At 45.7% G+C, this 18,402-nt stretch overlaps 1 protein-coding gene across 1 annotated transcript; it reads right to left on the bottom strand.

Annotated features, from left to right (window-relative positions):
• Positions 1 to 976: 976 nt before the first annotated feature.
• On the bottom strand, positions 977 to 12,656 carry LOC119188257 (putative imidazolonepropionase). Its single transcript, XM_037436213.2, has 7 exons — positions 12,473 to 12,656; positions 9,848 to 9,954; positions 9,656 to 9,720; positions 7,947 to 8,224; positions 5,755 to 5,980; positions 3,465 to 3,683; positions 977 to 1,442 (listed from the first exon to the last, which is right to left on the bottom strand). The coding sequence occupies exons 1-7, from the start codon at positions 12,619 to 12,621 to the stop codon at positions 1,185 to 1,187; spliced, it is 1,302 nt and encodes a 433-aa protein (XP_037292110.2). The 5' UTR covers positions 12,622 to 12,656; the 3' UTR covers positions 977 to 1,184.
• Positions 12,657 to 18,402: the final 5,746 nt, after the last annotated feature.

Below are 18,402 nucleotides of genomic sequence, written 5' to 3'. Positions count from 1 at the left end.
ATGGGTTGAGGGGGCTCGCTGTGCGTTGCGCGACAGACAGGCGCCGCCGCGTGATGACGCCGTTGAGTTGTTCGCGTCAGGCGGGCTCGCGGGCTGGCCTTGACACAGATTGCCTTTTTCAGAGGCATGAACGTTCGGCGTGGACTCGCAGGCATAACAACGCCTATATATGGTTCTTGCAGTGGAACATCAAGGGTCATCGGTTGCCATTATCGTCGAAACCCTTGCCTAGTCATAATAAACCTATTTAAACCATGACTGGACAGGCCCGAATGTGTGATAGTTTGAGACAAACATACCCTGCCCATCGTCCTTGTGCATATTACTACCACGACGGATATTCACGGGAAAGTGATATGCCACTTTTCGTTTTAGGTGGTTCAGCATGACGTGCTCAATAGTTTCACAAAGGACATCCTGCAGTGTCCTAATACAGCAATGCATAAAGTATGAAGTTATCTTTAGTTTATTTCTTATTAGATGTACAAGGTGACATCAACGCAGAAAAAATATGCTGCTATGCACTGAGATAATTCAGCTGTATCTGAAAAAAGAAAGTGTTTTCATAAACGCCGTATAAGACGCTGGCACAATGAGAAAAAAGTTCGGTAATCTAGAACAGAAGCAAAGAAGAAAGAGATAGCGTCACGTTGAAGTTCCTACAACAGCAGAGCTTGACATCATGGATATGTCTCCTTCCTGACTCGGCTAGCTTTTATTGTTGAAGATGAACTGCGTCGTACTCCGAAACAACCGTAGACTCAACAATTCATCTCTTAAAAAATGGTTACGGAGCCACAACGACATGAATGAAACAAGGACTCTAAAAAATCTGGGACGTCACGACGTTCAGGCGTTGGTCTTCCGGTGCAAAGCACAACAAATGGGCCTGTTAGGTTGTTTCTTTCCTTCCGTTTCACAGTCATTTTGCCGCGAATATAACGAAATATAGCTTCCCAAAACACACACACACACATTGACAGATCGAACTGATTTCAGTATTTATTTAGGCCAGCTAAGATTAAGATAAGGCCATGGCGGTTTTATCAGCGTAGCTGCGTGAGAAACCGCAGAGACAAAAAAAAAATAAAACGTCACACCGATTCACTTCAGCCACGGCGAGATCTGAAGACGAAACTTGGCGAATTCTAGTGGAGGGCCTTCTGTCACCAGTAGACGGCGCTCTAGCAATCGGCTCTCTGGTGGACGACCTTCCCAGTCTTGACGACCCATTTGATGAGGCTGTGGTGGCAGCCGAAGCGGTACACCAAGTGCTCCCAGGAAGGCGCCTCCACCACCACCATGTCGGCGCACTTGCCCACCTCCAGCGAGCCGTGCGTCGAGGAGCGGCCCAGCGAAGCGGCGCCGTTGATGGTGGCCGCCACCAGGGACTCTTCGAGGCTCATGCCGCACACCACGCATGCCAGGTACATCACCATGGGCTGCGCCGCGAGTCGAGAACGTCAGGTGCAGTGCAGCTAGACACGCGAAAGTGCAGGCTTTCCCTGTCGTATCTACCAACCTTAAACAAAGCTAGTGCAGTGGCGGATGTATAGAGAGGGGCGGTAGGAGCGACCGCATTCTCCCCCGCCCCCCTAGAGTATGTGTCAGCACCCTCCCCCTTCGCCTCAGTGCTTGCAGTCTACCTCCTATGACCAATTAGGACAAATGATTGATTGATATGTAGGGTTTAACGTCCCAAAACCACTATATGATTATGAGAGACGCCGTAGTGGAGGGCTCCGAAAATTTCGACCACCTGGGGTTCTTTAACGTGCACCCAAATCTGAGCACACGGGCCTAAAACATTTCCGCCTCCATCGGAAATGCAGCCGCCGCAGCCGGGATTCGAACCCGCGCCCTGCGGGTCAGCAGCCGAGTACCTTAGCCACTAGACCACCGCGGCGGGGCAATTAGGACAAATGAGTGAAACCACTGTAAAGGCATATTAACAGAATACTGATATGAAGGTGTTTTTCGGCTAATAAAAACAAGAAGTCATGATCACGCTCCCCTCTCCAACTTGAGTTACTTCAAATGACCGCTCCCCCCCCCCCCCCTTAGAATGAGTGAGTGGATCCGCTCCTAAGCTGGTTGAGCCAGTCGGTACATCTTCGTAAGAGCGCCGCCATCTTGGACTGATAAGCGATTGTTTTGCCGGTTTTCTACGTCGTAATATGAAACGATCGCGGTCATGAAGGGTTAGATGTGCCGGCGCAATCGTTTTCGCGCGTGCGAGATCACCAAGCACTGTTTGTTTATTTGATAGTGATACAGAACTGAAACGTTATCAGTCCAAGATGGTGGTGCTTGAGCGCGCCTAGAAAATGGTGTATTCACTCAGCGCGAAGGAAGTGATAAGACACTAAAACAAGAAACGATGAAACACAAGCGCCGACTTATCGTCGAGAACTACGGACTGACATCGCAGCTATCCTTCCAAACCTGTGATACACGTTTCACGTCTTGGTATAGACACAAACGAAGTGAACAAGAAGACAGGACTATCTGTCTTTTATCTGACACGTTCCCTGCGTACTAAGAAAGTATACTTCTTTCAAAAAGAAAATTTTAGGCTACGGGGCTGGTTTAACCATACTGTGCATGGTGCAAGAGGCCCCCATATTGACAGGCCTTTTGGGTCATTGAGCGAACTCGCACGACACTAGACAGTTACAGTTTATGGTTAACGTGATAGCGCAGGCTAACAGAATGGGGTTACCGTGCAGCAAACGTTCGTTGTGGACAGCGTCTTATAGTTTAGCTACCGGTAGGTGTTCTGTGGTTTAGCGGAATAGCGTTTACGTGCTCCAGCTGGGATGGTGGCGCCACCTATCAGACGGCTAATAAGTTAAAGACAGTGAAAGGGAAAAGAAAACGAGACTGTTTGCTTATGCAACCGCACGAAGCATTATTACAAGTTTATTTTACTACTAATAAAAGCAAATAACTATGAACCCCGCTCCAAACGCGAAAAAAAATGATGTTGCCGATTTGTTTACATCGATCTTGTAGTTAGGCTTAGAAGCGTCCGAAATGGGAAGCTATATCAAAAGCTATGCCAACTTAATACTCGGTCATCGAAGCTAACTGAAGGCAAGCGAAGACTCTTCAAATAGTCGTTTGCTGCGAAAAAAGTGAATCTTTCAACGACTACAACAAAATCAATTCGAAGCGGGCGTCCGAGAACGCCGCCATGTTTTACGTACACTATGTACACCTACGCTGCATCGGTAACGTTAAACCTGAAAAATTATCACGGTACGTCCGGTATCCCGCTGAGCCCGGTATATATTAGAGAGAGTGAGAGGGGAGGGTCAAAGGTATATCACAGTACTCTTAGAATGTAAAATTTTGAGCCTTCGACCGTCATTAGGTGATTGGAGGGGGGGGGGGTGCTGCAGCTTCATCAGCACCCACTCGCTCGTACGCGCGGCCGTGACGCCTATTTCGCAAATGCTCACCATGGCTAGACAGTAGGCGTTCGGGTTAAAGTCCGAACCCAGGGAAACGGCCACGCCTGCCTCTATCAGACGTCGCACGGGTGGAGGCTCGAGCCGCAGCAGGAACGCCGTGGTGGGCAGCACCACCGCCACGCTGCCCGCCTTGGCCATGGCCTCGATGCCGGCACTAGACACGCATTCCAAGTGGGACATTGCCTCGGCGCACAGCGATGCCCCCATCTGCAGGAAGTGACGCGGTACTCCGTTAGCATCCATAGGTGAATAGCTGAAATCCTTTGCGCGCATGCCCAGGATATGCGGAAGTCGTGAAGAGTCGTGCCTGCCCAAAGTCTCCAGGTGGACTTCCCCAAACACAGCGATAGAACGCATGCATTAAATGCGAAGCATTTTCGTGCAGCGCAGGCACTTTGAGCATCTATCTATCTATCTATCTATCTATCTATCTATCTATCTATCTATCTATCTATCTATCTATCTATCTATCTATCTATCTATCTATCTATCTATCTATCTATCTATCTATCTATCTATCTATCTGTCTGTCTGTCTGTCTGTCTGTCTGTCTGTCTGTCTGTCTGTCTGTCTGTCTGTCTGTCTGTCTATCTATCTATCTATCTATCTATCTATCTATCTATCTATCTATCTATCTATCTACGTCTGGGTGCTTTCGTGATCAGCCCTTCAACTTTGGGTAAACCGAAAATAGTATGGTAGGGTAAGATGGGTCGAGTATGTCGTCAAACCCTTTCCGCCAGACCTGTGGCACAGCAACGGCGAGAACAGACATGAGTAATTTCAAGGCGTACGAGATTAAAGAAAAGTTGACACCGAAAGAATTGACCCGACAAATGCAAACAACAAATATTGTGGAACACAAGCATTCTACGTGGCAATCAAGTATTCTGCCACAGAGCCATGCCAGATTTTTTTTTAACATGGCATTTAATAGAATGCGCAATATATTTTTACACAGTATCGCACAGAATTACACTGTTGCAGTTCTATAGCGAAAGTAAGCGCAGACGCACTGCTTAAAGAGAAACTCGAAGGCTAAAGTCTTACTAGGGAGAGTTCATGTGCTGCATGAGAAAAGTGGTGAGACTAAGCACGTTGCCACGATGGGACACCAGTCCCACCGAAACTCAAGTTCATCATAAACATTCTTTTTAGTGAACAGCCATACGGATGAAATGTGTGCGTGAAGAGGTGATTATACCTGCGTTTTGGTCTTGCATACGCGTCTTATATAGGGAAAAACAGAGCCATGTTCTGCAAGTGTTGGAACTACTTTTCTAATTGTCTATAATGTTCGCGAAACGTCAATTGCGGTTGCAGTGCTGGTCATCGAATTTTATAAAGAGCACATTTGTAGTCCTATAATACCACCGTCACGTCGGGTTAACGTCAATTGTACTTAAGTGCCAACCGATGAAGTTGACTTATGTAGCAGTGTCTATAGGCTATACCATTCCAGTGAGCACCAACGCTTCCTAACAACTTACTGCTTCTGGTTTTGCTAATATATGTTGCTATTGGCATCGTTACCGCAACTGTTAACAACTGGTTATACAAAACATATGAGGCTGTGTAACGTGTGTATGTGCGTTCATTTGTACATATCTTTGGCGCCAATTCGTAAGGTAGCGCTCAATAAAATATTGCAATACAGTCACCTTCCATCCGCATTCTTCGCATAACATCGATTCCCAAGGTACGTGGGATCTGCCGAATGTTTATGTATACAAGATTTTCTGAGTGAAAATTTAACAGGAGCCGAATGTAACACTTCCCGCAGTGCCTTAAAGTGACTAGAGTGATCCACTCCCGCATCTGTCCGCCATATGCTGTGGAAGTGTCCAGATGTGAAGTGTCCAAAGAAAGGGGGGCAAATGCATCAGCATGTGCGCAGCGTAGAAATTGGCCAGCCAACAGCATGCGTACTGATGGGTAAAGGTTTCACCCTATAATCACATTGTTATCCCGAGTAATTTTAGAGAGTGAAATTTTAACTACTTGTGATCCGGCGGTATACTACAAATACTCTACACGTTGTTATGCTCCTTTTACCTTACCCAATAAAACGATATCTTTAAACTTGTTTGTAGGGAACATAAGCTCATTAATTATCGTTATCTTTGCCCATTCCAACTTATAGTTTTTGATGGATATCATGTTTTGACCCACAACTTATTTCAGTCTTCCAAAATTCGTCCCACCATGCACGCACTTATATAACGTACTGCACTTTCCGTGTATTTCAAAGACGGACGTGTGCATCTAGTGTTCACACCTCAACTCCGCCGATCCAGTTCAGCTCCTCGGCATGGAAGTTGAGCCTGAGGCCCGCTTCGCGACCGGCCTGTAGGATCTGGCGCGAGCTCTCGACGTCGAACACGCCCTTTTCGCAGAACACATCGATGTTCTCGACGGTCAACGTGCCTTCCGAAACGCGCCTCTTTATCTCCGGCAGCTGCCTCGTCACAATGTCCTCTGTGGCTTCTTGAGCGTTCTTTCCCCTGCGACGAAAGATTGCTGTAATAAGCACATCTGGTATAGTGACTTTTTTTTTCTTTTTTTAGCGAAACGGTACACAGTATACAGCAAGGGACATTGTGGACAGAATGAACGATCCTGTGACAGGTCCAAGGGCCAGCGCTGTTGCTATCCGCTGTATCTTGTCAGTTACAATTGTCAGAGAAAGTCCGCCATCTTTGATTATCTCAAACCAAAAACGGCAAGATGGCGTTGTTTCACAATTCAATTGCATCAGAATCCTGACTAAAACATGACTTAGCATGAAAGCATGATTAGAACTATTCAAAATCAGACGAACATGAACGATGCTTCGATTCGTTGTAATCAGAACAATCCTGCTGGTCATTCGTTATGAGGAAAACTGCGCGAAAAACGCAGACATAGGGAGAACAGCTTCTCCCTCTGTCTACGTTCGCAATTTGTTTAAAACCTATCTGAAGACCTTTGACCCCACTGGTTCCGGTGGCAAGTGTTGGATGTCACCGCCTTGCTACTGTTTCAATATGTAACAAGCCAAATGCGCTGTAGATGCACTGTGCATGAGAGTCCTTGCCCGGATACGTTTGGAGTATGCGTAGGGCCGTGTTAGCTGGACATTACTGCACACGGAGATGATGAGCTGTTTCTGTCATCAACCTCGTAATGTTGAAAAGCAGTGCGGAGCTGGGCAGCCTTCTTTTTTTCTTTTGATTTTCCTTGTTTGTTCTCCCCTTCTTCTTTCTCTTTTCATTTTTATATTTTATATGTTTTATTTATATTTCTTTTTTTCTATCCCTTGATCTGTTTGTTTGCCTTTCTTGTTCTCTCTTCCTTTTTCTCTTTTTTATTTGGCGCTTGCTTCTTTTTTTTTCTACTTTAATACGTGGTCTTCTCCTGCGTTACGTCGAATGCACAGTTTTTGGCTGACGATGATGAGTTATCATTATGAGGACGCTAGAAAAAATTGGCCCCATATCTACATGTTACACTGCAAATGTCGTCGAAAGACGATAGTCTTGCGTATGGGAAGAGGGGACGAAACGCTTATTTGATGTTCTGCGCAAGAAAATGGGTGAGTGGTATTCTGGCGGCGCTGCTTTAGAGTGCCTCAAGCGTGCAGCAGAGGCGAACGAGCGCATCAAGTCACGTCACATGTGAGACATGAGCGCTATCTGGCAGTTATCTTAGAAAACGAAGCGCGCGACATGCGTGCGCGTCTCGGGGGCGATAAGGTGTTGAGGTGTTGAACGAAAGGCGACGGGTAGGTGCCAACACCTTGTCGTCTTAGCAAAGCGTCGGAAACACTTGCCTTTTCGTGCAAGCGTTGCATTGTCAGGGCAGCGTGATAAACGCTACGGTCCTTAGAATTACTTATGCATGCCTTTTCTAGTATAAAGACACACATGCAAAATATTGACGTGTTGTTAAGAGTGCCTCAGATGTGCGCAATAATTGTTTTTAATTGACAATTTCACAAGTATGAACGCTGAAGCTTGAGCAATATTGGTCGTCGCTGCGGATGGGGACGGCCATTTGGGGTATCGTTCGGTGCCCTAGAGGTATCGTTAAGGGTGGACAAACAGACAAATAGACAGTCAGACAGACCAAAAGTTTTCCGGCAAAGGTCCCCCAAGAAAAACTATCGTCTTGAAAAGAGGAAGACGACTTCCTTGGCGTGAGAGACCGCTTGGCAAGAGAGCGCGCTCAATACGTTGCACGTGGAGAGGAGATAGTTCATGTTTACTTGTGAAACAGCGCCTTGTCACCGTGCGCTGCGTCTCAAGTAAACCAAACTATCTACAGCTTGCCCATCTTTTAACGTTAATGAAGATGAAGTTACGCGAAGCGACGACGACAGCATACTTTTATCTCACCTTATCAATCTACTATCACTTGCCCGAATATACGTAAAGAGTCGTGTGAGCGCGTCGAAAAAAAAAGACATGCTCATGCACGGAAGGGTCTCACTTGGGGACAGCGTGTGCTCCGCAGAAAGTGCTGGATATCTCTATTGGCGTCTTCAGGCGAGCCTTCTCGATGGTGTGCAGCATCTTGAGTTCGGTCTGTAGGTCCAGTCCGTAGCCAGACTTGGCCTCGACTAGTGTGGTGCCAGCTGCCAGCATGGCGTCCAGCCGCTGCACCAGACTCTCCAGCAGGTACTCCTCGCTGGCATTCCGGGTGTGCTCCACTGTGAAGTGGATTCCGCCGCCCTTCTCGTGGATTTCCAAGTACGTCGCACCGGCTAACTGCGGTAGCACATGCAATCATATACAGTATAGTTCTTTATTCGTACAAATACTGAAATTCTGCCTGAAAACTGCGGAAATTATTGGTACATTTTTTTTTGGGGGGGTGGGGGGTGGGGGGGGTGGAGGTGTTAATGTTATAGTGAGCGATAAGGTAGAACACACCATCACGTGCGCCGCCAAGCAAACAAAAAAAAAAAGGCCAGCTTCTTTTTTTTTTATCTGTGCATCCTTGTGTCACGGCCGCTCCATCCCCCCGCCCTCGTGTATTTAATGTGGTTTTTCACTGGCTCCATTGGTGGGCCCACCTTTGATTAATTGACGTCACATGATGACGCCATCTGTTGATGTCATCATGATCAGCCTGACTACGTCCACTGCAGGGCAAAGGCCTCTCCCATGTTCCGCCAGGTAACCCGGTCCTGTGCTTGCTGCTGCCAATTTATACCCGCAAACTTCTTAATCTCATCTGCCCACCTAACCTTCTGTCTCCCCCTAAACCGCTTGCCTTCTCTGGGAATCCAGTTAGTTACCCTTAACGACCAGCGGTTATCCTGTCTACGCGCTACATGCCCGGGCCATGTCCATTTCTTCTTGATTTCGGCTATGATATCCTTAACCCCCGTTTGTTCCCTAATCCACTCTGCTCTCTTCTTGTCTCGTAAGGTTACACCTACCATTTTTCTTTCCATTGCTCGCTGCGTCGTCCTCAATTTAAGCTGAACCCTCTTTGTGGATGTCATAGTGACGTAATAATGATGACACAAATTTGGCTATCTCTGATGTCGTGATGACGTCATATTGTGACGTTATCACGTGTTGATTTTTTTACAACACTTTCGTTGATGCCGATGGTCGATTGTTACGTTAGATGAGACAGGCTTTTGCTTTATCACTTGAAACCATACACGTGCAAACGAGGGAGGCGTTAATAACTTAAGGGCCGGGCCAAAGTTGGTCCTATATCCTTACTTCTGTCGCGTCATTATTTAAATAGTAATGCTAAGGTGACACAGTTTTTTTTTTTCGATAATGTTGGCCGAAGGCCCCCTCACGTCTAATTATCGCTTAATTTTCCTGATTTCATCCTTTGTGGAACATGTGTTTTGGCCTTGACCATAAGGATGTGGGGGGGGGGGGTGCGACAACCCCCCCCCCATAACAGTGAAGCCTGCGCACGCCTGAGTATAAAACCGTCACGTGCACGCATATCTTGCACTGATTTTGGGATCTGCCCACCAAGTCACCACGTTCCCTACGCGATCGTCCCATCGCGTTAATGTTGCATTGTTTGGGGACTCACTCCAGTTTGCAGTGCATGCGACACACACATCAAACATCGGCGAGACAAGCAAGTCAAATTTCGCTTTTATGAATGTTCTTGAATGTGTACATTTTAACGAGCCGAAAGTATACAACCGTGGCACTCACCTTCATCGCGAATTCATGCACGCGGTCCCCTGCCCACACTGGATGTGTGTGCGAGTCAACGAGTCCTGTGGAACACACGTGAAAAGTTCAACACTATGGTATTTTCCAGCCCGGCTCTTTGTTGCGGTTCAAAGCATCGCCGTAAGAACAAGATCTTCCGGAATGTTTTGAATACACACAATCCAAACTCACCAGGGAGAACGCAGCAACCAGTGGCGTCAATTACTTCTTCAAACTGACTTAGTTCGTAGTTCTCGGCGATCACGCTGCTTTCGTCTATCGCAACTATCCTTCCGAACCTGGAATAAACAACAAACGAAGTGAACACAAAACACAAACGAAGTGGTCTAAACACAAACGAAGTGAACAAGCAAGAACGAACCGGAGGTATAAAACTGCTCTACTTGAAGGAGTGGTTTATCGAAATAATTTTGTTGTAGGAGGGGCAAAATACAATAATGAAGCAGCCATGCATACCACATTTCATGAGGAGGCATACTCAGAAATGAACTCCAATAACAGTGAGAAGGTGGGTTTATGCAAACAAATAAAATGAAATAATTTAAGAAATGTTAAGCAGTATGTCTGTAACAGATGAAATGCGGAAAGGGGGGTTCGCAAATTGACGTGTTAAATGTTTCTTAAATTATCGCCATCATCATAATCACTTCTATAGATTATTATGATTCTCGCTATGCGCTTGCAGCTCGATTATTTTTCGAAAACACGTGTTTCATATATATATATATATATATATATATATATATATATATATATATATATATATATATATATATATATATATATATATATATATATATAATATATATACTAAACCTTATTTATGAGCGCTCTCTTATCGTAACTGAAAGGTAGGAAAGGTCAGCCTTTTTTCAACAATATGCCACAGCGCTCCCTTCCTTAACTCTTCCGGTGGGGTGACTCTATATATACTTGTGCCGAATAGGGCTACCGAAACTCTCCAATTCCCTCTTCTGAACAGAGACCCCTCCCCGTACGTACTTGTAACATGCTTCAAGCAGGCTAAGAAACTTTAGTAAATTAAACTTCTGTTCCACCTAGTTGATACATGGCATTTAAGGTGAAAGCTTCAGCGCAAACCATGATTGACCACAAGGCACCGGTGCTCGTCTCTACCTTTTTTTTTTTTCTTTTTTATGGTTCGTCATGGTTTGCGCTATAGGATTGTCACCTTAAGGGCCAAGGGAAATCGTTTGAAACACCGCGTGAACAGTTTTTCGCTCACAGCTGCGGAAAAAGGTTGTCAGCGCTTTATTTATTCTAGACACAGTGGAGGTAACTTCACCACTTTTTCTGTATATAGATATGTGTACGGATTCTTTCGCCGGTCACCGATATTGCTCCTAAACTTCTTACCGTACACTGATAATGAGTACTATAAGGTATTTTGGCTACACTTGTCATTAATAAGGGGACTCAGATAAAGATGCAGTTACAGCGTATACGTGGTATACTAACTATGGGTAGCTATAGCTACAAGCTTGCTTATACTTATTAGTGGTAGCTGCAGTTACAGACAATGATCTTCGGCGACTTTGTGGTGAAAAAAAAATAAACTTGAGGAGGCAGTGGCGTTGGTATGTTTCGGTCAACGGGGGGGGGGGGGGTGCTCTTTTGATTTGACATGTGATCCAGACAGGTTATGTGTGGTCGAGTGTCATTTTGTGTTTTGTATCTTATGGGATAAATTAATTACGGAGGCGGTGTGGGGCTCGGTGTGGCACCCTTTGGTTATGTCAACGTGAGCACGAGCTGAGCTGCGAGGAGGAGGCGCGCATTCCAATAAGTAGGGAAACGCTTCACAAGTATATGAAACGCTACAAGATGGAGTATGGATCGACGTGTGCGTCTATAGGATGGGTGGTGTGTTCCCCATGCGGACTCGTGTTCGGGTCACAAGATTTCAGACTAAAATCTTAAATTTACTAGATGAAACGAACGTTTAATTTTCCTGAAAGAGTGTTCCTGAGCTCGAGAGCTCGGGATCACCCTATAGGAAAATGTAATTAAATATTCCAACATCACTCGTAGGGAAACTTAATGTGTTATGCAACTAAGGTAATGTCGACGAACGTTATTATTATTATTATTATTATTATTATTATTATTATTATTATTATTATTATTATTATTATTATTATTATTATTATTATTATTATTATTATTATTATTATTATTATTATTATTATTATTATTATTATTATTATAGTATTTACATTAGAAGCGAAAACGTACTTTCGGTTACAAGGGAAACCACGCAGAATGACATTCCTGCAGTCACAAGGACGTACAAACAACACACAAGGACGTACTATGGAAACACCGTGGAATGAAAACCCCATGCATAGACAGAATTATATATGGGCTGACACGCTGAAGAGATGACCGGGAGGGTTAGGCGTATCTATAGTGCATACGGACTGAAGACTGTAGTGCATATGGAATGCAGACGGTAGTAGATGCATCAGTATGGGCATAAATACAAGTTTCCAATGGACGTTAACACATTGAAAGCTAAAGCAATTTTTTGTTATATACGACACATATGCGGAACAATCCTTAGTGGTAATTAAGTTGCAGGACAGACTGTTGTTGAGTTCAGGAATAAGCGCCAAAATGTTTTTTTTGTGTGTGTGTGTGTGTGTGTGGCGATGTTAAGTACAAAAATAAGAGATCGTAAGAAAAAAATGACTAATGCGCTGTAAACCTGCGCTTACAAGATACAGCGATCGTAGAGGAAGAGGGGAAATAAATCAGCTTTTGAGTTTTACTTACTGATTCACCACAACGCTGAATGTAACATCGTCCTCTTGCAGGACCGCCAGTCGCCTCATGGCATCTCCTTTCACGATTTTTTGTCCGTTGTCCACGACTTGGACAACTTGCCGAGCGTTTTTGAGCAGCAGCCGGTACTTGTCAGCCATCGCTTTGTCCGTTTCAGCAGCGACTGAGCTCACGCCGCTTCCGATAAGGAAGTTTTATAGCGGCGAGGAATTTATACCCGGGCTGGCGACCTCTGAAAGATTTGGCCGTGGCAGCCCGCGCAGTCGTCTAAAGACACAAGGCTAAAGTGAGCGAAAGCGGTAATCTTTCCAGCATATATTTTCATGGAGATAACAGTTTAAAGAAAATTTAAACATGCTGCCCGTCTCGCTTTCGAATCGGCGCCATTATCATTTCAGGGTATCGACTTAGCCGGAGATATGGGAGGTCGTAGTCTATTCACTTGAAGGCAGTGGCGTAGACAGAAATGTTTACAGGAGTGGTTCATCTAAACTTTATGTATGTTAGTGCGCGTGTTTGTGTGCATGTGTGTATGTATATGCACGCCACAGGAGTGCGCATGGGAAGGGGGTGTCAGGGGTGGCTCCTCCCCTTAATCACCTAAGAGGGGGGGGGCTCAAAGTCAGAGCCGTACGTTTACATAATATAGGGAGGGGGTCTCTGCGTCGAGACTTCGCCTCCCCCCTGAAAAGGAACCTTGCGCACGCAAATGTACTACAATGCTAAGTTTAAAACATAGCGGGCTAAGGGGGGGGGGGGGGGGGTTAAACGCCCCACCCTCCAACTCCCTAGGCTACGCCACGGCTTGCTTAAGAAGGTCTGGAGGACCACCCATATTTCACTCATTGTTTCGCCCACAGTACACCCGTACGCACGCGCACATGGTGGTACAAACCTCTCCAAACCCATCCCAGTTTTTTTTTTTTTTTTCAGGAATCAAACAGCGACTACACTACAGCCTAAAAGCGTCCTTCTACTGTGTCGCCAAGAAAGATGTGAGGGTGAGGGGGGAGAGGTTCTGTAACCTGTACTCATGTAACTCATCTATACTTTAGACGTACTGCAGTTCCGTCCATAGTTTTCGTTGTGTTTGTGTGCCCACAACCAGGTGACCATCCGCAAATTCCTGCACCTTGCACGTTCATTTACGCGTTCATTGATACATCTTTGTGTTTGGCCAATGTATGCGCAGCCGCAACATATTTATAGCTGCGACGTGGTGATATTGTTTGTGTCAGGGCACCGTCTGTCTCGCTTACACGTAAATAATTAGATTTTCAATGGTGCGTTAGGAAGCAATAGACGAGTAATGCCTGGAGTGACACGTGAGCTTTTAGGGGCGAAGTTCATTAGGGTGTGGGTCATTCCCTCGTGGTATGTTGTAGTATAGCCACTTCCATGGGGCCGGACTAGAGGGCTAGATCAGCTGTGCCACCACAGAACACCTATATACTACCACTTGGAGCCACTTCTAGTTAGTTTTAAGAATTGCGCACTAGATGGCGATGTATGTATATGCCACTGGAAATAGAAGATAGCAATAGTGGTTTTATGGCCTCCGCGATAGCGGGCGCGCGGCGTGTCATCGACAAGGAGGTTAAATATTTATTTAAACCTCTTTGGTCACTGCGCGCCCACCATATCGAAGGCCATGATGGCTTTTTTATAGTTGACGATTAAAAAGGATAGATGGCGCTATTATTATAAGAAATTCACAGCATGTTCACGGCGTGAAAAATAATGAGAGGGACGAAGCGTCCGTCCGATGCGTACTCTATAGTGTGATTGGAGTGGACGGACGGAAGGGCAGACAGACAGACGGACGTTTCACCCCACTCACCTCTATTCATCTATATACGTGTTCGCTTTTCCGAATAAACGCTTAGTTAAAGTTAAGCGCTTGTGTCATGCCTTCTTTCTTGCTGTCCCTGCACGCTTCCTACAAAGATGGGCCAGAGGATGGGTCGTAGTAAGTGCGTTTACAAATCGCTCCGCAACAAGCGGAACCTGGCGACGTGATTTGAAGCTCGCACACATCGTGAATAACGCAAAAGCGCCGCGACACGGCCGCTCACAACAGGAACCTCGAACACCTTGGCACCACCTGCGGTTGGCACACTCACTATGTTCTCACTCCACTATGTTTTATCTCGACCGTACTACCCATAGAGTTAATAAAACGACTGTGTATTAACTCTATGGTACTACCACCGCGTATTGTAGAGTAGAGATGCCAGAGATGCAAGGGCGCAGATATGCAAGAGAGCCAATGGGAGGCACAAAGGCTACGGTACAGAGGCGAGCAGTCTTAGTTATCTTCATAATAGAAACTTAGGGTTTACCACGACGGTAGGGTCCTCCACAAAGTCTCCCGCACGTCACACCTGTCCATTTGCTTATAAAGACTCCATATATATATATATATATATATATATATATATATATATATATATATATATATATATATATATATATATATATATATATATATATATATATATATATATATATATATATATATATATATATATATATATATATAACTTGTGTGGCCTGTGCGCAACGGTCTTGGAGGCCATATAAACACTAAACACGGCCACTTGATGAAAACACTGCCATAAAGGAGCCCTGACACACACACACAAAAACATTTCGTTTTGTTATTGTTGTTGTTGTTGCAATGGGTATCTTACGACCCACTCATCACAGCTGGAAACCTTCTTGCGCGGCGACGGTTATATTATTTAGAGACGTTTTTTTTAGAACGCACAGTCTCAGTTTCGGTTTCAAAGACCACCAGGCGGAAAAAGTTCCGGTGGTAAGGTAAACACATCTGGCAACGTGACCACGCAAAACTGTGACGTGGGCGCTGCTCGCAACAGCGTGCGCTGCAGTGACAACCAGAAGAGCATGGAGTTAATATACCAGACTGTTAAATCTATGTAGCAGAGTCAGCATACGCGAAGCCACCGGCACGTAGGAGGAGATCCGAGGTACTGCAAACGCAATTTTTAAAAGGGCGTTCCAGCAATCAGCCAACACAAACTTGTGACGTAGATTTGTTTACACTGCCTCTGCGTTGATATCAGTATAGTGGCTAGAAAGGCTTCTTTCTGGCCACTATAATGTCGACGTCGCGAGGCGCTTCTCATCTATAGGTGATGCTGTCGCGCGGCGTGCGCTTTAAAATTGATTCTAAATATGTTCTATGCTCTACTGACATCGATATCTCGAAAATCTTGTGTATGTCTCGACGTGAATATATATTTCGCTCATTATCTCGCCTTCAAAACTTTGTTTAAGTGCTGCTATAAGGAAGGAAGAACGGCAAGAGGGAAGGCGGGAAGGTTAACCAGGTACACGCGTGCTCCTGTAACGTTGTCGAACGCAACGTCATTTATCAATGCTGCGAACGAGCTCGCGCGGAACACATATGTAGGCATATGCATCGTACATGATCGGTTGCGTTAAACATACAGCGTAGAAAGTAACAGAACGACGACAAAGAGACACGAAGGAGACGAGTGCTCGTCTCCTTCTTGTCTCTTTGTCGTCGTTCTGTTCTCGCGCTATAACTATCGTCATGATTGTCAAACTGCCACGCTTTTAAGTCGAAAGTTTATTTCTTGTCAAGCGCAAACACACACAGATCTCGACATACACGTACGCCGGCGCACGCACCAGGGGCGTAGCCAAGGGATGGCACGCCGGACACGTGCCCCCCCCCCCCCTTCCTCCCCGAAATGTTTTTTTTGCCATGGCATAGAGAGCAAAAAATGACCCCCCCCCCCCCCGCCCCCACCCTCCCAGACGCACGCACGAGGTTTACAGGGATGGAGGCACTGCGCTTGAGCAGCGTTTCGGTATTACCGGCTACAGTGTACCAGTGTAAACTGTATTCGACGGCATACGTTTCCTCTGATAATTAAACAGCTGGAAATTATTGAAACGGCAAACGACCAGAAGCCGCACTAAGATTTTTAACCGGCCGCCCCCCACAAGTGAGTTCCTCCAGAGTAGGGAGGCGGGGAACTTTCGTGTTATTCTCTATTTCATTACCCCCGATGCTTAGCCGGTTTTATGGAAGTTCACATGCATAGTTCAAAAGGTGGCTTGAAGTCGAATATGTTTCTTATTAAAGGGACCCTGCGACAGAAATTAAGCGTGCTGTTTTCATCGCATCTTCTGGAACTGTGGAGTGCACCGATATTAGTGGTATAGGTGTTCTCTGACCTGTGACTTGATCTTTCCAAGGCTAACTGGAAGAGGGAAGGGAGTACGGGGTGTGCGCATCGAGGTTATCAAAACACTCTAATGGTAATTAGGGTTCCTCGAAGCGCGCCCCTCCGCCGCCGCCTTAGGAGACGGGCGCATTGAGGAACCCTAATGGTAATAGTACAGCAGCCCTTTTAGCGTCAGCTCACTGCGAAAGCGCTACACTATTTGCTTCGCTACAAACATATATTTTAATGACTGTATGAAACTGCAAAGTACCAGAACTCAACTTCGTTATTTAAAGGGGAAAAAAAGAAAAAGATAAATCTAATTGTTGGTTCACTAAGTAATACGGCTATAGGTGGCGGTAACTGCTGATCATTCTAATGATCATGGGTATGTGTGAAAGGCATGATTTGATAATTTTCAACAGTACTGAGAAGTGTGAAGGGCAAATAACATGGGAGGTGGGAAGGCTGCAGTCAACGATAGATTACGCAATCATGTCACATAGGATGTATGATAAGCTCAGGGGAATGTACATAGATGAAGGTGGCTCCAGAAGTCTTGGTAGTGATCAAAAACGTATCAAGCTAAGTTTTGGAAGAGCAGCGAAAGAGGGAAGGAGACAAGATAAGCAACTACAGGAAAAGTTTCATTCAGAAGGGCAAATAGAAATTGCTACTAAAATTGAGAAAATAATCACTGAGGATAATAAAACAGTGCGGACATACACAAATTTAATTCGACTTTTTGGGCTAGAGCTTGCTAAGACACGTGACGAGTCACCCCGGAAGAGAAGACACAAGCCCCAAGAGTTGGTGGGATGAGGAAGTTAAGAGAGTCATAGCAAAACGTCAGGAAGCCTCTAGGGAACACAGGCACGCTAAGCAGCGGGGTGAACCGACATATTATGTTGAAAGAAAATGGGACATCTTTCTAAGCTCCAGAAGGGAAGCATCCCTCCTGATCAATCAAAAGATCAGAAGAAAGGGTGCTCAGTGGCTGGCAGAAGTACATAAAATGGACAGAAAGGCAGCTGCGAAATTTTGGAACAATCTAAACTTCTTAAGAAATGAAGGAAGCCTAGAGCAGAGGTTTATAACTACAGCTCAAGGTGCTGGGCTAGAAGGGGACGAAGCTATTGAATATTGTCACGCGCTAGGAGCTCGAAGAAACGTACACGGAGACGCGACTGTCAGAATCTGAGACACAAAGAAGGACGTCTCCGCTGGCACGGGTTGCTCGTCTTCGTCTTCTTCGTTCACTGGCACAGAACTGGCTCACTGTTCGCTGGCACAGAACACCAGGTGGCATTACTCCTCCCAAGAGAGCATCGACTTGAAGCTCAAGAAAAGTGTGCACAGTAGTGTTGTCGCACCCGATCCATAGTTCACGAGTAGCCCAGATGGCCGGATGTGAGCTCGTCATGGCAAGCTAATAAGACGTCATCGCGGAGGGCTTCAGGCACGACGAGAAGATGCGATCTGTCACCAGCACCGGTGTTCTTTTTGTATAAGACGCCATTTCATAGGCAAAATGATGGCAACGTTCGTGACATCGGACGAGGAATAGGCGCGGTGCCACCTTCTAAGTGATCTATAATTATTCTTAGATCGGCGTCATTTCGTTGATGAGACATCAGATCCGGCCCACTCAGAGTTGCGACGAAGGCACCGTCCTCGTTTGCGCTTGTACTGGCGGAT

Source organism: Rhipicephalus microplus, chromosome 1 (assembly GCF_043290135.1).
Source record: "Rhipicephalus microplus isolate Deutch F79 chromosome 1, USDA_Rmic, whole genome shotgun sequence".
Lineage (NCBI taxonomy): Eukaryota > Metazoa > Arthropoda > Arachnida > Ixodida > Ixodidae > Rhipicephalus > Rhipicephalus microplus.
The sequence above is the reverse complement of the archived record's forward strand: the minus strand, read 5'-3'. Positions and strand labels throughout refer to the sequence as shown.